Source organism: Scyliorhinus canicula, chromosome 15, assembly GCF_902713615.1.
Source record: "Scyliorhinus canicula chromosome 15, sScyCan1.1, whole genome shotgun sequence".
Classification (NCBI taxonomy): Eukaryota; Metazoa; Chordata; class Chondrichthyes; order Carcharhiniformes; family Scyliorhinidae; genus Scyliorhinus; species Scyliorhinus canicula.
This window is the reverse complement of record NC_052160.1, coordinates 5,166,581-5,192,748: the sequence shown is the minus strand read 5'-3', so window position 1 is coordinate 5,192,748 and position 26,168 is coordinate 5,166,581. Positions and strand designations below refer to the sequence as shown.

General features: G+C 44.8%; 2 protein-coding genes across 3 annotated transcripts in view; one reads left to right on the top strand and one right to left on the bottom strand.

The window, feature by feature from the left end:
* Positions 1-15,018, bottom strand: part of LOC119978685 (tumor necrosis factor receptor superfamily member 17-like) — a 75,829-nt gene extending 60,811 nt beyond the window's left edge. Inside the window, exon 1 of the transcript XR_005463536.1 lies at positions 14,900-15,018. The gene's annotated coding sequence lies outside the window, so the exon portion shown is untranslated. The remainder of the gene's footprint in view (positions 1-14,899) is intronic.
* LOC119978683 (eukaryotic peptide chain release factor GTP-binding subunit ERF3A) overlaps positions 14,749-26,168 on the top strand; it is a 74,404-nt gene continuing 62,984 nt past the window's right edge. The window contains exon 1 of one of the 2 annotated variants that reach the window (XM_038820476.1): positions 14,749-14,847. In XM_038820476.1, coding sequence (XP_038676404.1) covers positions 14,808-14,847 — 40 coding nt within the window. In that variant the 5' untranslated portion in view covers positions 14,749-14,807. Of the gene's footprint in view, positions 14,848-22,633; positions 23,035-26,168 lie in introns of those variants that run through there. The other variant, XM_038820475.1, reaches the window with a different exon arrangement.

The following is a 26,168-nucleotide window of genomic DNA, read 5'->3' as shown; positions in this document are numbered from 1 at the left end:
TGAGATTGATCTAACACTTTCCTCATGATCTCAAGAAGCAGTATTACGCTCCTAGCTAATGTTACTATTGGATCCAAGGGTGGAACCCAGGCTCAATAGACCGTAACTTTTATTTTTTGTTTGGAGGTGTGGATGAACAGAGTCACAGGACTGCCAATTAACTTTTAGCAAAAGGATAAAACATTTATTAAATATGAAAAGGCTGACTATAACACAATATTCCTTTATCCACCTACATCTTCACAGAGGTACACAGATTTTTAAGGAGAATACAGGTTGCAAAAGGTATCTTATATCTGTTTTTTTCAAAGTGGGGATCGTGGGATGATGTAAATTGGGTTGCCAAAAATTATCCCCGAAGATTGCCTGACCTCCCCCCACCCCCCGTTTTCTCTCTGGGTAAATTGTCACTGCAGTACAGTTTATGGCCACATGAGGCTTATGTAGAGGCCGATGCAATGCACTTTCTTGGGTTACATTTACAGTCACCACCACCGACACAGCCTCCAGCAGCAGCTGATCGGCCAGGTTAGTCAGCGCCTGCAATTACAACTGAAGAGTTGAAAAGAAAAATCAATTCTCTTTAAATTTCTTTCCTGAAGATACTCCTTCTACACTTTCCAGGAGTGCTTTGCGCTCTTTTTTTTCAGGCCTCTCCTAACCAAAACCAAATGACTTTACAGCAATACATTTCCACAAGTACCACAGTCAGTAACTTGTAGCCAGGGCACTCCCATACACAGGATTTAGCAGCTACAGGTGGCGATCTCCAGCCTTTCAATTGGTCCATTGTTACAAAGCTGTTTAACGTTTGCCCCATTCTGAACTCAGCTCTGGGGCGACGGGTGTGGGTTTGGGAACGCCATCCGTCCCAGTCAGGGGGAAGGAGCATCTGTTCAAGTACAGCTCACAGGAAGCACAGAGCCAATGATCACAGAAAGGCTTCAGCGTTAACATTTTGAATAGGATGCATGTTGAATGTCTGCCACTGTTAGCATTGTCAATGAACCTTGAATTTCTGTTACTATTAAAGTTGTCAGTTTTAGTTGAATTACTGCTACAATTAATCCAATTGATGTCTGTTGAGTTTCAGTTACTCTTAACCCTGTCAATCGGATCTGTGTTTAAAGTCATGCTGGATGTGTATAATGAGTTTGATTTATACTTAAATTGCGGAACTGCCCTCTGCTCACTTTCTGAGATCAGTCGCTCTCTCAGTGAGACTGACTTTGCGATAGATGGTGAGGCTCCTTCCTTCCTTCCCCATCGACCCAAAATCCAGGTGTGTTTCCAAGGATTCCCTGATTCCCCCTTCAAACACCAAGAGTCTGCGATCGAAAACTGATCGGTTCAGAGATTTTTATTCCAAGTTATTTAGATCTCCAAATAAAAACAAAAATTAGAAAATATATTTTTATTTACAATTTTTACATTTAATACTACAGAGGTACCAACAATGAATGTGACATTTAAAAAAAAAATTTAGAGTACCCAATTATTTTTTCGAATTAAGGGGCAATTTAGCGTGGCCAATCCGCCTACCCTGCACATTTTGGGCTGTGGGGTTGAAACCCACGCAGACACGGGGAGAATGTGCAAATTCCACTCGTACAGTGACCCAGGGGTGGGATGTGACATTTTTAAAAGTAACAATGGAGAATGTATTGTGATCATGGCGTGGGTCGCGAGAGTCAGCCATTTTGTAAATGTGGGTCACTGGAAAAAAAAAGTTGGAAAAACAGTATTACACTGTAATATTTTCGGTAAGTACACAGTCCATGTAAACCAACAGGTCAACTGTGATCAGATACACCATATTCTGAAACCAACTGGCAGATGTCACTCAATCCAACTTTTCTCATTAAACCCCACCCTCCAGATGCTTTTCACAGTGTGAGCCAATTCATCTCACTGGAACTCCACTCTCGAAGAAATACGTCTTAGAATCTTCTTTCAAACAACGCTTTCTCTTGGATGCCTTCCCAAGGATCCACTTCCAGGATTTTAATCTCTCCTTTCATTATTCCTTTGCCTTGGATTGTCAGGTGCATTCAAGCTTCCATGCAATCTCCCAAGTACCCAGCCATACCAACAGAACACCACTGCTTCACAGTATTAAGGTGTCAGCAAACCTTTGGTTACTTCTTTGGTCAACTTCAAATTTGGTTCTTGAGTTATCTCTTTAACTCAAAAGCACTTTATCTGCCTTTTACTTGAATTATCCTGAACAGGACTATGCTCAACTTCTTGTTCTTTGTTTCTTTAACTTAACTGTCTTACTGGGACTTCTCTTTCATTACCTGGATTCTAGAACTATCTGTTTTTAGCTTTATGCCCCTTACTCTATTGTCCTGCCTCTCTGCTGGCAGTGTCCATTACGTAGAACATAGAACATACAGTGGAGAAGGAGGCCATTCTGCCCATCGAGTCTGCACTGACACACTTAAACTCTCACTTCCACCCTATCCCCGTAACCCAATAAGCCCTCCTAACCTTTTGGACACTAAGGGCAATTTAGCATGGCCACTCCATCTAACCTGCACGTCTTTGGGTTGTGGGAGTGAAACCCACTCAGACACGGGGAGAATGTGAAAACTCCACATGGACAGTGACCCAGGACCGGGATTCAAACCCAGGTCCTCAGCGCCGTAGTCCCAGTGCTAAACACTGCGCCACGTGCCACCCCCTGCTAACTGAAGTTTTAATAATTTCTTCTATACAAGCATAAAATTAAACTTACTGAAAGCAGTATCTTGTTTCCAGTACCCACAAATACAAATATTGATTACTTAAAACAACCTTGTTTTGCTGACAGCACTGATCTACTGTAATCTAATCTCTTTCAGTAGTATTGGAAAGGGAATATCTTATTATTGAAAAGAGAACAGCTTAGCTTGGTATTTTTCATGTTAAAATCAAATAAGTTAAATGTGCTGCAATAGTGAAAAATGCATTGTGAATAGGTAACAGCAAAATGGCTATGAAACGTCCTTAAAATGTTCTCCCTTGTTCTCCATTATGTCCTAGGCTTATGCTCTAACATGTGTCATGTATCTGAATGGAAGTAAGCTTGGTGGTGTGGAAGATAATAATAATAATAATTGCTTATTGTCACAAGTAGGCTTCACTGAAGTTACTGTGAAAAGCCCCTAGTCGCCACATTCTGGCGCCTGTTCGGGGAGAGCAGTGGGATTGAGGGTTGAGGGTATAGTTTCCCATATCATTAAAGTGAGCAACTCAGGTTGGGAAGGTTGTTTTTTTTTTTGAAGCTGCAGAAACCTACCTCAAGAGGTATAAAAGTCAAGAAGTAACGATAAACCTAATAAAAATGTGCCAGAGATTTGAGGAAATACAAATGGCTTGAAAAGTTGGGGGGCGGGGGTTGGAGCAATGCAGACTTAACTTTTACAATTCTGAAAGGATGGGACAGGGTAGATATGTTTCCAGTAAGTGAGTTGTCAAGAATAAGGAGCCATTGATCGAAATTAAATGCAAGAGAATTAGAACAAAGGACAGGAGCAACCTCTATCGAAACACAGAGTTGTTAGGCTGTGGAGTACATTTCCAGGGCTGGTGATGCAGAAACTGTGTCAACAGTCATGAATAGATTGGATATGCGGATGAAGGGATATAGGAAAAGAGCAGTTGTTTGGAATGATTTGCTCATGAACACGGTAAATGCTGACATGAACTGGTTTCTGCTAAATGCCCTGTTTCTGAGTTGTAACTTCTGCATATTTATTTGCTCTTACTCCGCTGATATTCTCTTAGCCAGTTATTATAAAATATGGAAATAGAATATGGATATAATACTTTGCTAAATAAGGAAGAAATAGTGCAATTGCAAAATAATGTTATATATTTGTTGCACTTGGACAACGGAATACAGCTATTGAAAACAGTTTTTTGTGAAATCTGCCTTTACTTCAAGAGTGAATACCTATATCTTATCACACTGCATTGTTAATATTATTACAATAATATATGATGAATGTCAGAAATTGTTATATGTATTGTATTATAAATTGTTGCAGTAATATTTTTATAAATCCAGGTTTAACATACAGGCAGGTGGTGTCTCTGCAAAAGATACAATTAAGATATCATAAAAGTGGGATAGTCATAGAGCACAGAAAGGCCCTTCAGCCCATCGAGTCTGCGCCAGTCAAATACAACCACCTAACTATTCTAATCTGATTTCCCAGTACTTGGCCCACAGCCTTGGGATCACAAGTGCACATCTAAATACCTCTTAATTGATATGAGGGTCTCTGCCTCCACCACCCTTTCAGGCAGAGAGTGCCACAATCCCACCACTATCTGGGTAAAAAAGTTCTTCCCAACACCCTCTCTAAATCTCCTGCCCCTGACCTCAAATCTATGGCCCCTTGGTCACTGATCGCTCCACCAAGGCCAAACGTTTCTTACTGTCTATCTATGCCCTTCATAATTATACACATCTCAATCATGTCCCCCACCCTCTCAGTCTCCTCTGCTCTAAGGAAAACAACCCCAGTCTATCCAATCTCTGTTCATAACTAAAACTCTCCAGCCCAGGCAGCATCCTGTTAAATCTCATCTGCACCCTTTCAAATGCAATCTTAGCACACTGGTTTAGCACACTGGGCTAAATAGCTGGCTTTTAAAGGCAGGCCAGCAGCATGGTTCAATTTCCGTACCAGCCTCCCCGAACAGGCGCCGGAATGTGGCGACTAGGGGTTTTTCACAGTAACTTCATTGAAGCCTACTTGTGACAATAAGCGATTTTCATTTTCATTTCATTTTCACATCCCTCCTATAATGTGGATTCCAGAACTGCACACAATACTCTAGCTATTGTCTAACCAACATTTTATGCAGTTCCAGCATAACTTACCTGCTCTTAAAACTCTATCCCTTGGATAGTAAAGGCAAGTATACCATATGTCTTCTTTTTTGTAAAATTTAGTGTACCCAATTATTTTTTCCAATTACGAGGCAATTTAGCATGGCCAATCCACCTATCCTGCACATCTTCTTTTTTTGGGGTTTTGGGGGGTGAAGCCCACGCAGACACGGGGAGAATGTGCAAACTCCACACGGACAGTGACCCAGGGCTGGGATTCGAACCCGGGTCCTCAGCACCGTAGGCAGCAATGCTAACCACTGTGCCACCGTGCTGCCCACCATATGTCTTCTTAACCATTGTGTCCACCTGCTCTGCTACCTTAAGGGACCAGTGTACATGCACACCAAGGTCCCTCTGATCATCGGTGCTTCCCAAGGTTCTGCCGTTTATCATGCCTTGTTTGTCCTGTCCAAGTGCATCACTTCACACTCATCTGGATTGAATTCCATTTGCCACTGATCAGCCTATCCATATAATAATACTAATAATCTTTATCAGTGTCACAAGTAGGCGTACAATAACACTGCAATGAAGTTACTGTGAAAAGCCTCTAGTCCCCACACTTAGAGGGAGAATTCAGAATGTCCAATTCACCTAACAGCACGTCTTTCCGGACTTGTGGGAGGAAACCGGAGCACCCGGAGGAAACCGATGCAGACACGGGGAGAACATGCACACTCCGCACAGAGAGTGACCCAAGCCACTGCCACTGTATAGCAACAGTGCTAACCAATGTGCTACTGTGCCACCCCTCCTTCTGTAATTGAAGGCTATCCTCCTCACTATTCACCACCTCACCAATTTTCGTATTATCCACAAAGTTGCTGATCAACTGTCCTACATTCATATCTAAATAATTTATATAAACCACAATCAGCAAGGGTCTTAACACTGATCCCTGCGGGACCCCACTGGACACAGGCTTCCAGTCAGAAAAACACCCCTCGACCATCACCCTCTGCTTCCTGCCACTCAGCCAATTCTGGATCCAAGTTGCCAAATTTTTTTGGATCCCATTGGCTCTTAACCTTTGCCATCAGCCTCCTGTGTCGGACCTTATCAAAAGCCTTGCTGAAGTCCAAGTAGCCTGCACCCACCACCGACGAACAGTGGAAGTCATGTGTACTATCTACACGATGCACTGCAGTAACTCACCAAGAGTCCTCAGATAACACTTTCCAAACGCACGACCACTACCATCTAGAAGGACAAGAGCAGCAGATACCTGGGAACCCTGACACCTGGAGGTTCCCCTCTAAGTCACTCACCACCCTGACTTGGAAATATATCGCTGTTCCTTCACTGTCGCTGGGGCAACATACTGGAATTCCCTCCCTAACAGCACAGTGGGTGTACCTACACCCGAAGGACTGCAACACTTCAAGAAGGCAATTCACCACTACCTTCTGAAGGGCAACTAGGGATGGGCAATAGTTGCTGGCCGAACCAGCAATGCCCATATGGTAGCACATGATTAGCACTGTTACTTCACAGCGCCAGGGTCCCAGGTTCAATTCCCAACTTGGGCCACTGTCTGTGCGGAGTCTGCCCGTGTCTGCGTGGGTTTCCTCCAGGTGTTCTGGTTTCCTCCCATAAGTCCTGAAAGACGCGTTTGTTAGGTGAATTGGACATTCTGAATTCTCCCTCTGTGTACCCAAACAGACGCTGTAGTGTGGCGACTAGGGGATTTTCATAGTACCTTCATTGCAGTGTTAATGTAAGCCGACTTGCAACACTAATAAAGATTATTATTATTACAACCCCTAAATGAATTTTTAAAAATTCATTTCCGTTATCTACATACCTGGTAACCTCTTCGAACAATTCCATCAAGTAGGTTAGAGATCCCCTCCCATACTGGCCATGCTGACTGATTATCCCTGCCTTTCCAAATGCAGATGGATTCTGTCTCTCATTGTTTACCTATATAGGACTAACTTTTGTTTATAGAAATAAGGTTCCGGTTAAATAATTCAGGGGTGGTGTTTAGCCCTAGTAAGGTGATCATAAGACATTTAGTGATGATGTAATTAATGGGAGGGGCAATAAGAATCAACCACATGAAATGAAAAATGAAAATCACTTATTGTCACGAGTAGGCTTCAATGAAGTTACTGTGAAAAGCCCCTAGTCGCCACATTCCGGCGCCTGTCCGGGGAGGCTGGTACGGGAATCGAACCGTGCTACTGGCCTGCTTGGTCTGCTTTAAAACCCAGCGATTTAGCTCAGTGAGCTAGACCAGCCCCAGTCTTACCGTTAGGGTACACTATTTTGTAAACGGAGGGGCTTACTTTATCAGAAAAGGAGTAGGGACCTGCGAATTTTGGGGTAAGGAAGGAGCTTGGGTGTTACACCGAGATCATAACTTGCTGGCCGACTGTGTATTCTATGGCGTGGACCTTTTTGTCAAAGCTGACTTTACTTGGCCATTTTCTAGCGCCTAGTCGGACAGCAGCAGCCAGTTGTGCCGCTTTAATGTTCTCTGTGACCTGTTGCACAGCTTTTTCGTGGGTGAGAGCAGTTACTGCGGGATTTGCCAAATCGAGCCTTAATAAATATTCAATGCCTTTCATGGGCTTCCCTGTCATGAGCGTGTGGGGGGTGAAACCTGTGGAACTGGAAACCGTGTATTTGATGAACACGAGGGCGAAGGGAAGTACTGCATCCCAAGTGGTGTTGTTCTGCTGCACCGTTTTCCTAATAGTAATTTTTAAAGTGCAGTTCATGCGCTCCACTATGCTGCTGGACTGGGGGTGGTATGCTATGTGGAATTTCTGTTTAATGCCAAATATTGTCATTACGTTCTGCATCACCCTGTCGGTGAAGTGGGAACGTTGATCTGACTCAATGCTGCGTGGAAGACCCCAGTGCGTAAATATCTGATGGGTCAAGATTTTAGCGGTGGCCTTTGCTGTGTTGGAACGAGTGGGAAATGCTTCAACCCATTTTGTGAATGTATCGATAACGACCAGAACATATTTAAAACCATTTCTGCAGGAGGGGAGGGGACCAATGTAATCGATCTGAAGATTTGTCTAGGGGCCCTCTACAGGTCGGGTGTGTCTTAATTGTCCCTTCTTTGCACAACGATCGGGATTATTTTGAGCACAAATGAGGCAATTCTCTGCATAATGGGTGACATTGCTTTTCAATTCAGGCCACCAACACAGAGGTTTTAAATGGGCAATAGTAGTGTCTATTCCCTGATGTCCGTGTCCGTCAAGGAACTGGTGTATTAACTGGTTTCTGTCCTGGGTGGGGACCACATAAATTCCGTCTTTTAAAACTATGCCGCCCTGTCTAGTGAATGTGTCCTTCCATTTATCATAAGGGGCTGGGTACGTGCCGTTTAAAACATGTTTAAGGGACTCGTCTGCCTTCTGTGCTCGGGATAAATCCTCAATATTGGTTTGGGACACCTGGAGTGTATGCATTTGTTCGCCTTCGTGTAGTTGCCAGAAGTGACCATTGCGGGCTCCAGCTTTAGCTAAGGCTTCTAAGGGTGGGGAGGTACGGTGGTAACTTTTTACTTTAATGATGCCATATGTGCTGCCGGCTGCTTGTTTAAGGATGTGTTTCAGTACAGGGGCGGAGGCTCGGGGTTTTCCATTGGCGGACACAAAACCATTAGCTTCCCATAGAGGGAGGAATTCTGTCAAACTGTTACACTCAGACAGCCTGTATGTTTGCATGTCCGCAGGCATTGGGAAATAGTCTGGGTGGTCAATTACATAGGCTATGACTGCAGGCTCTGCTGCTTGGGCTCCTAAATGTCCTGGTAATTTTAAAGATACCTCTGCTAATGACCGTCCCTGTGAATCCTCCATATAAATTCCGCATCCAGTTATCCTAACACCATCTTGTACAGTGGAGGAGTTTTGGGAACCTGGTTTCTCGCTGCCTGCGCGTGGCTGTAGTGACTTGGGAATAAAGGGTCCTGTGTGGTGTTTGGCTGTAATGATCTGACATTCATGTGGGATCTCTGCATATTGCAAATTATCTGCTAAAAATGTGTGGGTCTTGGTACATTTAACGGAAATGTCCCTTCCTTGTACTAATAGTGTCCAGCGAGCTGCTCTGACCTGAGTAACTGAACCGTCCTTTAATCTGCCGTCTATCAAAAGCTGGGTGAGGGTGTGCTCCATGAGAATAGTGACTGGGTTGAGGCCTGTAATATATGCAAAATACTGAATTGCCCAAAAGACTGCAAGCAGGTGTTGTTCACAGGCAGAAAATCCCTGTTCTACGGGGTCTAAAACTCTGGAAGCATAGGCGGCTGGTCCTAATTGGTCATATCGTTCCTGTAGTACTGCTGATAGTATTTGGTCGGTGGTTGCTACATCTATGGCATATGGCAAGTCAGGGTCGGGAACTTGGAAAGCTTGTTCCTTAGGAGCACTTTAAATCACCGATGGCATCTGTGTGCTGCGGGAGCCAATTCCAGGGGTGTTCTTTTTCAAGAGCTCGGAGAGTGGGGCAGCTTTTGTGGCAAACCCATCTCTGTGATTCCCACAGTATCCTACTAAACCTTGGAATGAACGGAGTGCGGTTACATTACGGGACAGGGACAATTTAACTATGGAGTCTATTCATTTCTGTTCAATCTCTTTTTTGCCGTGGGTGATAATTGTTCCTAAATAGAGTACCTCCTCCCTCAGTATTTGAGCCTTTATGGGGTTTACTTTACATCCGATGGACTGGAGCAGGGCTAGCAATTCGGCTAGCAGAGCCACGTGCTCTTCCTTGGTGTCAGTTTGCAGGAGCAGGTCGCCTACATATTGAACTAGGTATTCAGGGCGGGAGAATTTAGAGAGACCAGCAGCTAGCTGTCTGTGGAAAATGGAGGGGGAGTTATAGAATCCTTGTGGGAGACACGTCCATGTGTACTGTGGACCTTGAAACGTGAACGCAAATTTATATTGGCAAGCGCAATCTAGAGGAATGGACCAGAAACCATTGCTTATGTCCAGCACGGTGAAATATCTTGCTTGCACTCCCTGTTTAAGCCTGGTCGCGGGACTCGTGGCAAAGGTGTGTTGTGTTATGTAATTTGGAATACACAAGCTGCCACTTGATGCAGTTTTGAGTAAAAGATGCTCCAGACTTTGAAGTGAGTCAATGTGTTTTATTGAACTATTAGCACAGTTCTCAATGAGTTTGACTCTCTGCTAATCTAAATGTAGTAACTCAGTCTAACTGAACAGCCTTGCTCTAAGCCACGTGCTGGGGTGTGATGCTGAGGATACACCCTGTCTCACTCTGTAGATGTTGGTCTGTGGAAAGAGGTGGGGTGGGACTGCCTCATCCCTTTTATAGTGAGATACCACCCCTGAGGGTCCTGACTGCTCATTGGTCGTGTCCTATTCTATGTGTTCATTAGTTGCATGTTTGCATATCATGACACGTTGGGGGCTGTTAACTGGGTAACTTTATTTAATTTGTGGTAGTCAATTGTGAGTCGCCATGAGCCGTCTGGTTTCTTTACTGGCCAAATTGGGGCATTATTAGTGGAAGCTACGGGTTGAATTACTCCTTGTTTTATTAGGCTGCTAATGACCTTTGAAATCGTGCTCTCAGCCTCTGGGGAAAACCATATTGCCTCTGGGGTATAGGATCAGGACCTGAAATCATAACTGTGTCGGTAATCTGCCCACAGTTATGCTTGTGCTGTACGAAAGCGTCTCTGTGTTTAGCGCCTCTCTAATGGTCGCGTCGATGCTAATTGCTGAGGGATTAAACCAATAGTCCCCTATTGAGCAGATCCTGTGTGCATAATCTCCTACTGAGAACATTGCGGGGGCCCTTGTTGTCTTCGACATCTGCCATACACACCTATTTACGGGGTCAAAGGGAAGGTTTTGGAGTTCATGAAATCCATACCAAGAATGCGTTCTGTGGTTGGGGGGGTAGCTCGACTAAAATGACAGGGTGCTTGGTGGCTATGGTTCCAACATGGACAGGTATAGGTGCTGTAATGTATCCTTCCTGCAAGTGCCCAGGGTCTACTTGGTCTGTTCTAGGAACAGGGTTGAGGAATTTAGCGTGGTCCAGGAGCCTCCTGTGTCCCAGAGAAAATCGACTGAATGTACCTGGACTTTGCCTGTGACTACCGGCCTTCCGACATTATCCCAGCATGTGTCACAGACCCAAGTTGGAGACTCTGGACACCGTCAATCAAGGGAGTTGTATGTGAGGTTATCTGAGCGGGCGTTTATGGTATGCATGGGGCACGAGTTGCTTTCTAGTTGGTGTAGCTGCCGATCGTGATCTGGCCTGTTGTTTCTGAGCGGGGCGTTGGGTTGCTCCTGTGGTCTCTGGTATCGATGATTGGGTGGGGGGTTTGTTTGCAGTCACAGGTGAAGTGTCCTGTTTGTCCACAAGTATAACATGGCCCTCATGGCGCGTGGGGTGGACCTTGTGCTCTGGGATACTGTTCCTCGCTCCTACCCTCATTTATCCATGAGGGTTCATAACTAGGTCTGACTGGGTGCATGGTGCCTTCTAATCCATTCTGATCTATCTGGTCCTATAGCGACTGTTCCCATGCTCTACGGAGACGTCTGTGTACCCATGCCTCATTATGTGTGTGATCTGCCAGGTCATAGTTTGCACAAGCCCTTTTACCTGCTTCTGTTGAATATAAAACTAGGGTTTGGGACCATTTAGTGGTTTCTTCATCATTTAGGTTAGCGTGGTTTAATTCGCCAAAAAATGCTTTGAAATGGATCCAGAGGCGACCGGCAAACGCCATCGGGTGCTCTCCTTTCTTTTGCCTACATTTGTTTCGACCTTCTACTGGGTCCACTTTATTATGCCCGATAGCAGCTAATAAGAAGTCCTTCACTTCATCTAGGGATCCCCCGCCTACATTTTGGGGATCAGGTAACGCTGATCTTACTGACTAGCTGAGGCTCATTACTATTAATTTTCCTCCCTTCCTCTCATCTAAACCAACCATAACCTTTTGTTGATGCACCTCCTCAAAGAAGCTATGCGGGTCTGCAGTGGGTTCAAATGGTGTTATCTTATTGCAGAAGTCCCTTAACCGGGTTATCGTGAGCGAGGTGGTGTATGTGATAGGTGGACCTATATGATTCCCTATCCTTCTTTCTGTAATGACCAGATTCATGGGTGCCGGGGCAGTTTCACTACATGTGGAGGTTGGTGCTATCTGTTCAGCCGGGGCTGCTGGTGCTTTTCTCTTTGGTATGGGTGGCAGTTGCTTTTGACCTTCAGTTCTACCTACGTATATGTGCGCGCTTTCTTTTAACTCTGCCCAATCGGCCTCTCTTCCTCCTCTTTCCCTGCTGTTAAGAAGGTACACATAAATCCATTCTGAACCGAAAGTAACGATTGGAGTCTGTTTATCTCTCACTGGCACTTGTGTGATCAGCGGTACTTTGCTTTTGCTCCTTAGCGGCCTGTTGGAGCGCTCTTAAAGCTGCCTGTAAGTCGGTGCATTTGATCGTTGAGTGACCTTTTGTTCAGTCTCCTCTCTTACCAAGACCGCACGTTGTGTGTCTTGATAGGCCTTGTCATACTGGGTCTGAAAGCTGCGAAGATGTACTATACAGGACTGGTGGGCAAGTTTAACATCGACGATTTCCCTCTCCTTAGCGGCTAACCTCTCCCAGAGTTCCTCATTGTTTCTCCTATTTTCTTCCTCCTGCTCTATTAACTGACCACGGAGTGTCTCTACGATCTCCTCGGTGCCTCGCAACTGAACCAAGCAGCACCCTATTGCCATTGGCTTTCTAAACTTTACTGCATTCTTCTTATATATCTCACAAAGATTCTCCCACCAAGTCTGTCCAATCTTTCCTGGACCTGTCTCAGTGTTTGTACAAAATTTCGACCAAAGGGGCTATCCTTTCCCCTTTAAATATTTCCTCAACACATTCTCCCATACGGGGCACTGTTCTGACTTATCGTCGACTGTAACCTCGGGTTGCGGGTTCATCATCCTTTCTACTAATTGTGCTGCCATCTCTTCTCTACTCTTAATTTGGAATAAGGAGTTGATCAAACAGCGGGTACGGCTTAAGGCTATATTCCGGTTCACAATCCCTTTAGATTTGCAAGCAAGTCTGACGAGTTTACCTTACCCTTCCATGTTAGTTACGCATGCGGTTAGTGCACACTTCCGAAATTCGGTTATTTGGTCAAAACAAAACTTGCTCTTGTGGTCTGTTTTCCTATCTCCCAATTTAATTCAAAGTTGTAGGCCATCTCTTGGAGTAACAAAGTCACTTCTAATCAAATCCCATCTGGGGTGCCAATAAATGTTGCCACTTTATTATCAGATCACAAGCTGCAAGTATATTTCTTGTATTGACCAAATGACCTCACAACCAGTATGTTAGTTCAAAAGACAGTTTATTATAAAACACAAGACTTATTTCTATGTGCAATGATACATGCGGCTACGTATTAAACTACACCTATCAACTAAGATGACCTTTACTTAACCTCTGGGTGACCGGCTCTGTGCGGGTAGATAAGGCCTTTATCTGAGTCCCCACGAGTGTCGGCTGGAAATCGTCAGATTTGTCTCGGCTGCAGCTTGTCTCTCTCACTCAGGTAGTGATCGCGGGTCTTGAACTTGGCTGGTCATTATGCTGCAGTTGGTGTGGGTACAGGCCGATCCCAAAAGAGATCGATTCCTAGTGTGCAGGGCTTCTTATCCTTCTTCTCTTTCGCGCCTTTTGGGCGGGGTTAACTCAGGGTCTAATGGGTCGATAGTCTCGATCACTCTGACTGATACCAGCCAATTCAGGGCCGGTACCTTGATGGCTGGGCAGGTCCGAGTCATTATTGTTCCAAGTGTGTATGCCTTTCCAAATAAGGGGGAGCGGCGCCGGTGAGTCTGCTACTGTTGCTATTCCCTGATTTGAGTCTATTGTCCTGGGGAAATCGGTGATTGACCTTTATCAGGTGCAGGTTTCAGTTTGGTCTGGATTTTCATTTGCACAATACACAGGGGCTGTGGACTGTCTGTGTCCTGGCTTGACCACAATTCCCATTACCCTTTGCAGGCAGCCATTCCATTACCCTTTGCAGGCAGCCATTTTAGATGGCCACAGTTTACAAGTGGCTTTTGACTGTAATGGGCTTTGCTTAATTTGAGATGGAGACAGTACAAATTAAAGTGTGTCCTTTTATTGTTAAGAATTGTTTAACTGTCAATTAGAAGCTATCTTCTGTGGTGTTAATGTAGTTAGCCCTGTGTAAAGTCTGTTCAAATATAAAAGATCCATATTTGTCAGTAGAATTTTTCCTGGGGTGTAGTATCTTTTGGTCACAATTTACAAATTGCAAAATTGTTGGGGTTTTTCTGCATTCAAACGCCATTGATGGCTCATTTGTTGGACTGGAAACAGAAGCAAGATAAGTAAAAATGGGAATAAAAATTGCTTCTGTGATGCTGTGGTAACAGGAGGTTTCATACCAAAAATAGCTCCTGTCCTTTGGCCTAGAAACAGGAATAGTAAGGAAAACTTTCAATGAATTTAAAATGTTTGGGGAATCTCTAATTGCTTTAAAAATGTCTGAAAAGGGGTTTTACACGTTTATGATCACTTGTAAAGGGATCGATTGTAAATTCTGGATAATTGAAAAATTGATCCATGTGACCTGGTGACCTTTGACCTACCAACAGGAAGGAAATTAATTAAGGAGGTCATGTGGCTCAGTTTTGTAACAGGGTGAAGAACAGAGAAGGCACATTTGTAAAGAGGTACGTGTGTGCAGTGTGATTGTGAATTGAACTAAAATTCTTCTGCTTTAGTTTTGCCAGAGCTGACCAGACCGTTCAACGGTGTTTGTTAAAGGTTTCAGATAAAGGAGGCTCTGGGATATCTGTGCCATCAAGACCATTGTGAACCTTGTTAAGAAAGTTCTGCAGGACTGTGCCGTTTGGATGAAGACCATTTCCAGAGAACTTGGAGCCACTATTGGAGGTGAATCGAGAACCAAATGCATTGAGTGGAAAAATTGAGAAATCCGACATACCAGAGGCTGAGCTGGAAAGATTGAGATTGGGGTGGCACGGTAGCTCAGTGATTAGCAAAATTGCTTCACAGCTCCAGGGTCCCAGGTTCGATTCCCAGCTTGGGCCACTGTCTGTGTGGTCTGCACGTTCTCCCCGTGTCTGCGTGGGTTTCCTCCGGGTGCTCCGGTTTCCTCCTACAGTCCAAAGATGTGCAGGTTAGGTGGATTGGCTGTGCTAAATTGCCCTTCGTGTCCAAGAAGGTTAGGTGGGGTTACTGGGTTACGGAGATAGGGTGGAGGTGTGGGCTTAAGTAGGTACTCTTTCCAAGGGCCGGTGCAGACTTGATGGGCCGAATGGGCTCCTTCTGCACCATAAATTCTATGAGATTGCACATGGTGCTACATTTTTGCAGAGAGTGATGCGAGTACTTGTAGTTTTTTGAGGCATATCTTTGTTGTATCGGCAATTTAAAGTGAAATTAATCTTTTTTAAAATTGCAATCCATTTGTCTGTTAATTCATGTTTAAGTTACATTGATTTAATTGAATTACAAGTTGCAAAAAGTGGGATCCTGTTGGTAACTTTTAGGGGTAAAGAAAATACTTTATGCATGTACAAGCCTTGTAAATGGACATAAGAAATATTTCCAGTCATGGAAAATAATCACATCCAGGGGTGTTCTGTTCTGAAAGAAACACCAGTGTAGCTGGAAGGCAATTGAGAGCAGGCACCTACAGCTAATTTCCCATTTCCTAAGGAGGGGTATTGAGGTCAATTTCAAAAGCTCTTTTAGCATTCTGACTGAGATCAGTAACTCTGTACAGCAAAGAAATTACCCAAGACTTTTTTACTAACTTGTTTTCTTTTTTACTTCCCTAAATAGTTTGCATGCTTAGGGGATGGGCTTTTGGTATGCAAGTTTACACCATTAGCTGAATGGGGAAGGTGTGATGGACCTTGGTGGTCTTTTGTGATCCTGTTCTTCATTATCCTAACTTGCACTAAATCCCGTTGACCCATCATTCTTGTGCTCGCAGACCTATATTGGCTTCATGGTCACCATTCACCTTGATTTTAAGGCTTTCCTCTTTGTGTTAAATCTCTGCATAGCTTCATCCCCTCCCTATCTCTAACCCTCTCCAGTCCTACAGTTCTCTAATAACTTAACATTCCACTAACCGTGACATTTGAGTGTAATTCTAAATGTGAGTCTGCTGATATTTGCTTTTTAGATTCACGTATTAAGAATTGCCATACTGTGGTCCATGCTGCTGTACAGCAGCATGAGTCAATGGCCAGAAATGTGATATTTGACATTATCAGGGTAAATATTTTCTTGCAGAAAAATGCAACCAAGTCCTTTTATTACAGATTTCTACCTTTTAAAATAGAACCTCTCCATACTTGTTCATATTTCTTGGCATCCCCACAATTTTCTGGCCAGTCCCATGAGAGCTTATTTACATACAACATATTCCGGACTTATGGCATTACATTTCCAAGTTTCCTATATTTGTTTGTAATGCAGCGGGAATAAGAATTTGAAAACACAGCTGTTACCAGGATCATCTGAGACAAGCAGAAGAATTATTTTCCATTCTTTCCACCCAGTCAAAAGTGCCGTGCACTTGGACATTAATGGGGAGGGATGCCCCCAGCTGTATTGGAGGTGGAAGAACATGGAGCAGGGCTAGGGGTGGGGGAGGGGGCATCGGGGGGGGGGGGGGGGGGGGGGGGGGGGGTTTGTGGCCGTGGCTCAGCTGCTAGCACCCTTGTCTTCAGAAAGTTGTGGGTTCAAATCCTGTTCTACAACTCGAGTGCAACAATCTAGGTTGACACTCCAGTACATTACTGAGGGAGCGCTGCACTGAGGCAGCGACTTTCAGATGAGGCATTAAACCTGGGTCCCCTTTCTGCCCCCTCAAGTGGATGTGAAAGATCCCACAGCACTATTTTGAAGAAAAGCAGTCATTAAAAGCAGATATCCTTAATGTCCTCGTCATTGTTTGTCCCTTAATCAACATCATAAAATCAGATATTCTGGTCATTATCACGTTGCTGGTTTGTAATACTAAAGGTTGCAACAATCTAGTTGAGTCTCAGGCAGTTGCCAGGGAAAGGGATAGCATTAGTAGCTAGGGAATGGAATTTGAAGCAAGTACCAAGGTGATAACTTCAGTCTTCCCAAAATATGAATTAGAGGAAATGTATTTCCCTCCAGTCGTGGATGGTCAGATGAGCAGTATCATAATTTAGCAACAGTGGATAGGGTCCAGAGTGGAGAGAAAGCTGGGTATTGTCAATGTATGTGAGAACTAACTGTGCTTTAGGATGATATTGCAAAGGACAATATGAGAAATTGGAGTGGGTTAAGGCTAGATACCAGGTGGGACACGAGAGGTTTTGCTCTGAAAATGGGCTGAGAAGCTAATTCAAGTGACTGTGGCAATGATTAGATAGATAAGAATGGAACCAGGCAAGTGCAGTCCCATCCAGCTGGATGCCAGTGGGGAGGAATTGGAGGCAGTTGTTGTGGTCAACAGTGCCTAAGACTGCAGAGAGTTTGAGAAGGATGAGGTGGGATAGTTTATCTTTGTCACATGAAATGTCATTTGTGACTTTATGAACTGTTTTGGCACTCTGGCAGGGGTGAAGACCTTATTGGAAGGATTCAAGCACTTGAGTCCCAGGAAGGACAGGCATGGATTTGAGAAATTATAACTTGTTCAAGGACTTTGGAAAGGGTGGTTGGAAATGGTAGATAATTTGCAAGGTGTGGGGGACGGGGAGGTCAAGGGCAGAGTTTTCCAGTCAGCACTGGATTCTATTTTTTATTCATGTATCGGATGTGGCAATGCTGGCTAGGCTAGCGTTTATTGTCCATCCCTAATTGCCCTTGAGAAGGTGGTGGTTAGTTGCCTTCTTGAACCGCTGTAGTCCATGTGGTGTTGGTCCACCCACAGTGCTGTTGAGGACAAAGGTTCCAGGATTTTGACCCAGCGACAATGAAGGAACGGTGATATTTCCAAGTCAGAACAGTTAGTGGCTTGGAGGGGAACTTCCAGGTCGCGGTGTTCCCATTTGGCTGCTGCCTGCAGTGCATCTTTTAGATGGTACACACGGCTGCCATATGTGTCAGTGGTGGAGGGAGTGAATGTTTGTGGATGCGGTGCCAATCAAGTGGGCTGCTTTGTCCTGGATGGTGTCAAGCTCCTTTAGTGTTGTTGTTCTCATTGGTTCAAAGTGGCAGCTCTACTGAAATGAAAAGAGCAACTCTGAGATGTATGCAGTTCTGCGCTGTAATTCAAGCAATTGGATTATGAAATGAAGTAAAAACGAAAATCGCTTATTGTCACGAGTAGGCTTCAATGAAATTGCTGTGAAAAGCCTGTCCGGGGAGGCTGGTACGGGAATCGAACCGTGCTGCTGGCCTGCTTTAAAAGCCAGCAATTTAGCTGAGTGAGCTAAACCAGCCCCTCTGAAGGGATTATCTTGAAGGGAAGGAAATATAATGCTGCAGATCTGAGGCAACAAAATTAATCCATCTCAATTTACCTTTCAAAAAAGGTACATTTTAATCCAACTAATTTATTTATTATTTTGAGAAAGATATTACCCATTTTAAACTTCCCGTTGACCTGTACACGTTATCTAATAATTAACTTTCATGCTTTCTGCAGGTTTACAAATGAATCTGCACAAGAATCTTGTGCACTGCAAAGCTATTAAATTGTCTGCAGCAAATCGTCAATGCACAGGTTATACAGACGTTCAACCACAAAAGACCCTTAAGGACTGCTTCAACTTGCTACTAATGGGATACATAGTGTTTGTCTTCTTCAATCGCCATCACAGGTAGGGAAAGGAGGCCGATCCTAATTCCACCCCAGCTGATAATAGGGATTGAATCCCACTCTGTCGGCACAAATCTGATTCACACAGGCTGGCCAGCCAACTGCCCCTCACAAGGAGTCTGAGTTGCTGTGACAACATGCACTTTTACACGCATGCTGTAGTCCAGAGCTATAAACAGTGATGATGAAAGCTCTAATTTTCTTTCCATCTCCTGACTAACCAGGAAACTCTCCTACTCTTAATGTGTGCCATTGACAGGTTTGGTGGGAGAATTTGTAGATTGATAGTCAACCTGTTTGGCTCATTCCTTCCTTTTGCCATCAATTCTTGAGTTTGACTTAAATCTGGAGTTTCTGGCTCCATGGCAAAAATGCTACCCACTGCACCATAAAACCTCCTATCTAATATGTAGTAATACCTTTAAATTTTGAAGATTTCTTATATTTGGAATCATCAATGTACAGTAGACATACCGATCAGGAAAAACTCAACCGATGCTTTGGTGATGTTGTTACACATAGCAACTAGAGAAGTTTTCATCCTGTAGAATTGAAACCCAAGTCTAATCCTAAAATTGAAGGATGAGGTCGGCAAGATGTCTCAATGGTTAGTACTGCTGTCTCACGCTGCCGAGGACCTGGGTTCGATCCCAGCCCCGGGTCACTGTCTGTGTGGAGTTTGCAAATTCTCCTCGTATCTGCGTGGGTCTCACCCCCACAACCCATAAGATGTGCAGGGTAGGTGGACTGGCCACATTAAAATTGTTCCTTGATTGGAAAATTAAAAATTGATGGTCGAGTGTTCAGCAAGGAAACCAATTATTCACTATTAAAGTTGGTGTCTCCTCCATGTGATGCTAAGCCAAATCTTGATTTGCAGATCCAATTGCAAATGTGACGTGTCAAATTAATGAGAAAGAGGTACTGGAGGCTTTGGCTTAGCGTGACCTGTAGTGACCTTGTTCAATTCTCCTCCATATATTGAGATTGCTTAATGACACAGACTTCTCAATTTGAATTTCTTTAGGGTTGTCCCCCTCCCCCATGTAGTGGTCTCCAAGGCTTTAGTTTTCAGAATATCTTTGTATCTGGGTGGCACAGTGGTTAGCACGGCTGCCTCAAGGTGCTGAGGCCCCGGGTTCGATTCCAGCCCTGGGTCACTGTCCGTGTCGAGTTTGCGCATTCTCCCAGTGTCTGCTTGGGTCTCACCCCCACAACCCAAAAGGTGTGCAGGGTAGGTGGATTGGCCACGCTAAATTGCCCTTCAATTGGGGGAAAAAAAAGAATTGGGCATTTAAATTTATTTTTAAATGAATATCTTTGTATCTGATCCTAAAACATAAAGCAATCCTCTGTACATAAAATACCTCCTAAGACCATACGTAGGAGCGGAAGTATGCCATTTGGCCCATCAAGTCTATTCTGCCATTCATTGAGATCATGACTGATCTGATATGATAATCCTTAACTCCATTAAAACAAATTTAAATGTAGAGTTCTGGCATTGACTATAAATGCATATGTAAATAAGATAATGCGATCATGGAAACCTAGGTCACAGGAAAGGTGACAACTTGTTGAACAATTGCTTGATTTCTTCTTTGGCTCTGTCTCTTGTGTATAAATCGCGTTACTAAATGTTAAAGATACCAGTAAAAATATATATATTTTTTAAATCCTCAACTCCACTTTCCCACCTTATCCCCATAACCCTTTATTCTCGAAATGGTTTTAATAAATCTGTCCATCTCTGCCTTGAGCATACTTAATGGCCCAGCCTCTGCAGCTCTCTGCGGTAAAGAATTCCACATATTCACTACCCTCAGAGAAGTAATTCCTTCTCATCTCCATGTTAAATGGGTGACCCCTTACTCTGAGATTATGCCCTCTGGTCCTAAACTCTCCCACAAGGGGAAACAACCTCTAAGCATTTTCTCTGTCAAGCCTCCTGAGAATCCATCTCTCATTACTCATCCTTCTAAACTTCAAAGAGTACAGGCCTAACCTACTCAACCCCTCATAAGAAAATCCCTCCGTTCGTGGGATCAACCTGGTGAACCTTTTTTGGACTGCTTCCACTGCCTGTATATCATTCCTTGGATAAGGCGACCAAACCTGTTTGCAGTATTCCAGATGTGGTCTAACTAGTGCCTTGTATAGTTTTAGCAAGTCTTCCCTTTCTTTATACAACATTCCATTTGCCTTCCTTACTACCTGATCTTGCATGCTAGCTTTTTGTGATTAATGCATGATTCCCAAATCCTTCTGTGCTGCAGCTTTCTCCATTTAAATATATTCAGACCTTTTATTCTTCCTACCAAAGTGCATAACTTCACATTTTCCAACATATTTCATCTGTCATGTTTTTGTCCGCCTCTCCATCTCTTTCTAGACTGGCATCCTTCCCACCTATTTTGTGTCATCTGTAAACTTGGCAATAAGACATTCACTCCCCTTGTCCCAAGTCATGAATATTGTAAAAAAAAAACTGGCCCCAGCACTGCTCCCTATGACACTCCAATAGTTAGAGGTTGCCATGCTGAAAATGCCCTTCTTCCCTCCAACTCTGTCTTCTACGAATCCTCTATTCATGCTAATATATTATGCCCAACACCATGGGCTCTTGGCTTATTCAATTGCTTTTTGTGTGATGCCTTCGAGCTCTTTTTGGAAATCCAAGTATATTGCATCTACTGGTTCTCCTTTATCTATGCTGCTTGTTACCACCTCAAAGAATTCCAAATAAATTTGTCAGGCATTATTTTCCCCTTCATGGAGCCAAGCTGACTGTGCCTGGCTTTATTATGTATTTCTCAATGCTCTGCGATTCCCTCCATTTTAATGGACATTTCCCCGTGACGGATGTCAAGCTCACGCCCCCCCCCCCTTAACCAATCCTACTGGATGTTTAAAAACGCAGTTTGTGTTGTTTGGTTTTTGAAATGTTATTTTCATGTCATCATGAAGAATGATGTGGAGATGCCGGCGTTGGACTGGGGTGAGCACAGTAAGAAGTCTTACAACACCAGGTTAAAGTCCAACAGGTTTGTTTCAAACACGAGCTTTCGGAGCACGGCTCCTCCTTCTTCCTGAAGAAGGAGCCGTGCTCCGAAAGCTCGTGTTTGAAACAAACCTGTTGGACTTTAACCTGGTGTTGTAAGACTTCTTACTGTGATCATGAAGAATGTATTCCGTCTTCCAAATTACCCACCTACATAATGGCTAGAAACGGTCAGGAGGCCTTCCAACAAATTTAGTTGTTGAAAATGTTGAATAATTTTGATGCGTTTGCTTTGAGGAAAACGGCATGTCGGTAATCGGTGTTAAACCGAAGGAACTTCCCGGCCAGGGGTCTGCAGCAAGGTGTGTGTGCCCACCCCGCGGTGGGTCCAGGCTGCCGCTCTGAAGGGGTATCAGGGTGGGTATATTAAAGCCTTGTCAGCCCTGACACAGGATCGGCCAGGCCCCAGAGGTTGGCTCCCTCCTCTCTCCACAGATGCTGCCCGGCCTGCAGTGTGATTGTCCAATAATTTCTTGTTTCAGATTCCAGCAGCCGCAGTGATTTGCTTTGAGGTGAAAGCTGTCGTGCCCGATCGATTGCCCGCCCCGCCACCGACTGGCGCCGATTCATCAAACTCCATCTGGACCGGGAGGCCGCTCGACAGTTGGAGCGCCTGGGGAGACGGTGCGGGGGAGGGGAGGAGGGGGCGAGAGGTCACGCATCCGGGATCTGGGGGAGTGGGTGGGACTGTGGGTAATGTAGTCCAGTCGGCAGGGGCCCCGGATGTGTGGGCCGGCGACGGCGGGTGGGCGCGGGGCGGGACTACAACTCCCGGCGGGCCGGGCAGCGCCCAGCGCACATGCGCAGAAGCCGCCGTTTATCTCCAGCCGCTGGCGTCAACGGCACGTCAGTCGGAGCGGGAGGTACACGAGGAGCGGAGCCTGGCGGCCGGCCTCCTCTTCAAGCGGCCGATAGCCTCGGAACGAAGCGGATTTCACAACACAGAGGCAGAAATAAAAGGAGGAAGGCGGCGGTGAGGGGAGGAGGGCGATCACGAAAAAAAAAAGGGGCGACGTTAAATTTTGAATCGGGTGACATTCTGAGCGCGCGGCCATGGATGCGAAAGACGTGGCGGATTACGCCCCGGATTCCTGGGAGCTGGCGGCCGACACGGAGGCCGAGGCCCAGGTGAACAACTCCTTCTCCAAGCTCAACGTGAACGCCAAGCCCTTCGTCCCCAATGTCCACGCAGCCGAATTCGTCCCCTCCTCCCTCAGGAGCTCGGACGAGGCGCCCGAAGGTAAATGTGGGTGAGGGGGGAATCAACCCAGAACTTGGAATAAAATATAATAAAAATCCGGGGGGGGCGGGGGGGGGAGCGAGAGAGTCGGGCTTCCAGGCCTTTGTTCCGTGGCGGCGGGGGTTGTGCGGTGTGTCTGGGGGAGGGAGGGACTGTCTTTCCACCCCCCCCCCCCGTTCGTGTGCCCGAGCTGCAGCTTTAACGGTTGGTGTCTCTGTTGGGGAGGGGGGGGGGGGGCTGGAAAAGGCCCTTCACCTCACCCAGCGCGTTAAAATGCTCATTGCATTTAACTCCCAACTTTGAGCCTAATTATGGGTGAGTGGCTGTCTCTTCCCCCTCCGGTCCCATCTCCGTCCTGTGAAACGCTCCATATGGTGGAGCAGGAGAATTGGTGCCGCACCGACCGTCGGAATTCTGCGGTGGTGGGTGAGCGAGATTCCCGTCAGGGAGGGGGTGGGGGTTCGAGGGCCGAAGTGCGCCCGACGCTTCGCCGAGGCAGCCGTGCCTGCGGAGCTCCCCTCTTTCTCTCTCTTCTCCCATCCCCGTGTTGGATTATTGCGAGAAAGGCTGAGGAAAGCCGCCTTTCCGCTCATGACTTCATTTATTTATAGTAAACGGGCCGCGAAGTAGGTTTAAAGCGGAAAGCAATGTGACCGGCGCTTGTGGAATTGTGGCTTAACTTTTGCAGATGCAACTAACTAACCACTTTTCAGAGAGCTTTGAGTTGTTTTGTTAAATTGACATGGGGTGAAATTATTAGGAGACTGGGTCTATATGAAGTAATGTGCACTCACTAAGCTAAATTACACGTTGCCATGTCTTTTAGAAGTACTGTTCGGTAATTGTCATGTTGGCTACTTTCAGCGCATTTTTTTGGAAGAAATACATGCGAGACAACATTTTGTGCTCATGGATTATGACCGTGTGCTTGTACTATAGTTATGTCAGTTCTAGTTGATCAGTCTGATGATAGCAAGTAAAGCTGCAGTGCAATTAATAGAGCCTAGGGCCCAGTAGGGTTTTGTATTGAATGTGTTCCCTGAAGCACTATTTGTTTTAGATATCAGACCTTTCTCGTCTATGGCTGAATTGGGTGGAGCTGTAAGTTATTTAGGGGCCAGTTTATCTCAGTTGGCTGCACAGCTAGTTTGCCATGCAGAGCGAGGCCAACAGTGTGAGTTCAATTCACTTACCTGCCTTCTCACTCTTGCTGCTCACGTGAATTGTTGTGATCCTCAGTTTAAATCACCACTGATCAGCTCTCCTCCTGAAAGCGGAAAGCAGCCTGTGATCATCTGGGACTGTGGCGACATTACCATTACTTATTTTGAGGTCTTGACTCCATAACTGTACAGATGTGCATCATGCATGGCCATTAGGAACTAGATTGAGCTTGTATTCCTTCTGCGTTGGTCTGTATTGCAACGATAATCCAACCTGGTTTCTCCACTGTTAGCACATGATGCTCCCAAAATAACTAAAACATGGACTTGCAGTTTGTGCTCAAGTCTTGTTAGCAGACGCTGGAGTAACTTCTTGGAGTGTTGTTGCCTGGTGAGGTAGTGCCCTTATCAACCAATTGTTGAACTAGAAAACTAAGCAAAAAGTATTTCGATGAGCTGGGGTGATGGCTAACTTGAATTCGAACTGTGCACCCTGGAACTTAGATTCAGGTTTTTGAAGAAACCTGCCCCTTTCTTTAGCCACTCTTTCCAGTCTATTGCTAAAGAGGTGCTAGAATGATGGCAGTTGCAAAATTAGCAAGATAAGAATGAATAATACCTGTGGCACGGTTGTCTGGCAGGTTGCTAACTGTGGGACTCCATGTAGCATTAAAGAGTCTTAACTGCTGGACCATGCAATCCTTCTGGACAGAACGGCTAATTGCATTGAACTGCACCGTCATAACTTTGCAGCTGGCTGCCTGAAGAACCCAGAAAACAGCTTCCCAGCCTATTTGGTTGGTCAAAATAAATGTAGTATGGGAATGTTTTTAAAAATATTCATTCATGGGATATGGGCATCACTGGCTGAGCATCTTTTAATGTCGACCCCAAGGACGTTTAGGAGTCAACCACATTGTTCTGGATCACATAGGCCAGAACAGGAAAGGATGGCAGATTTCCTTCCCTGAACGACATTAGTGAACCAGATGGGTTTTTACGACAATCGACAATGGTTCCATGGATGTCATTCGACTTTTTGATTTTTATTGAATTCAAATTTCACCATCTGATCCCTCTCTGGGATTTGAAGTTGGGTCCTTACCCATGTTATCTGTATTACTAGTCCAACAACAGCACCACTGCACCTGAGCTGAGATGAAACATAATTTAACTTGAGGCAAAAAGCTAAGTAGGATAGGATTTTTTTAATCCTTTGTTCCCTGTTCCTTGTATATCTATCTAATCAAGATCTGCAGACTTCAAGCAACGACACATGAATAAATGTTGAAATTTTACCCGTAAACAAGAATTCATTAAAATGTTGCCTTTGGAGACCCTGCTTTGTGGTATTCGTTTCCTGTTTATTTCAGCCAGCAGAAATAATTCTCCCCTTGCATCGGCTGGTAACAATCACTCCAAAGAGGCTGGTGGCTTTTCCAGGTAAGTGAAACATGGACTTTTCCATATTTTATAGTCAAAAATTTCAAAGACTGATTGCAGCTGAATTTGTGTTGGAAACGTTCTGCATAAATTAGTCTGTATACAGTTGAGTATCTGTTAGCTAAAATCTTCAGGACTGTCCATGGTTCAGATTTCGGATAATTCACTCCGGATACGACATATAGAACTAGGCCGACTTCGATAGCCTAAATTAAAAACAGAATAATGTGGATGCTGGAAGAATCATACTGACTGTCTTTCTCTTTCCACATATGCTTCCAGAGTTTTTCCAGCATTTTCTGTTTTTATTACAATCTCCTAAACAAGCTGTAGTCTAAAGCAAGTAAAATGGCCAGGAAGGTAAGATTTATCACCTGAATAATTTCCCACCTGTGGCGCCATCTGTGACTTTGTCAGAAACGGTTCAACTTGTCGATGTTCAGACAAAACAGTTGAAGGGCCGGTGAGGTACAGGCCAGAGACTTAATGCATTAAAGGTCGCTGAGGTTCAAAAAAAGTGCTGTTTAG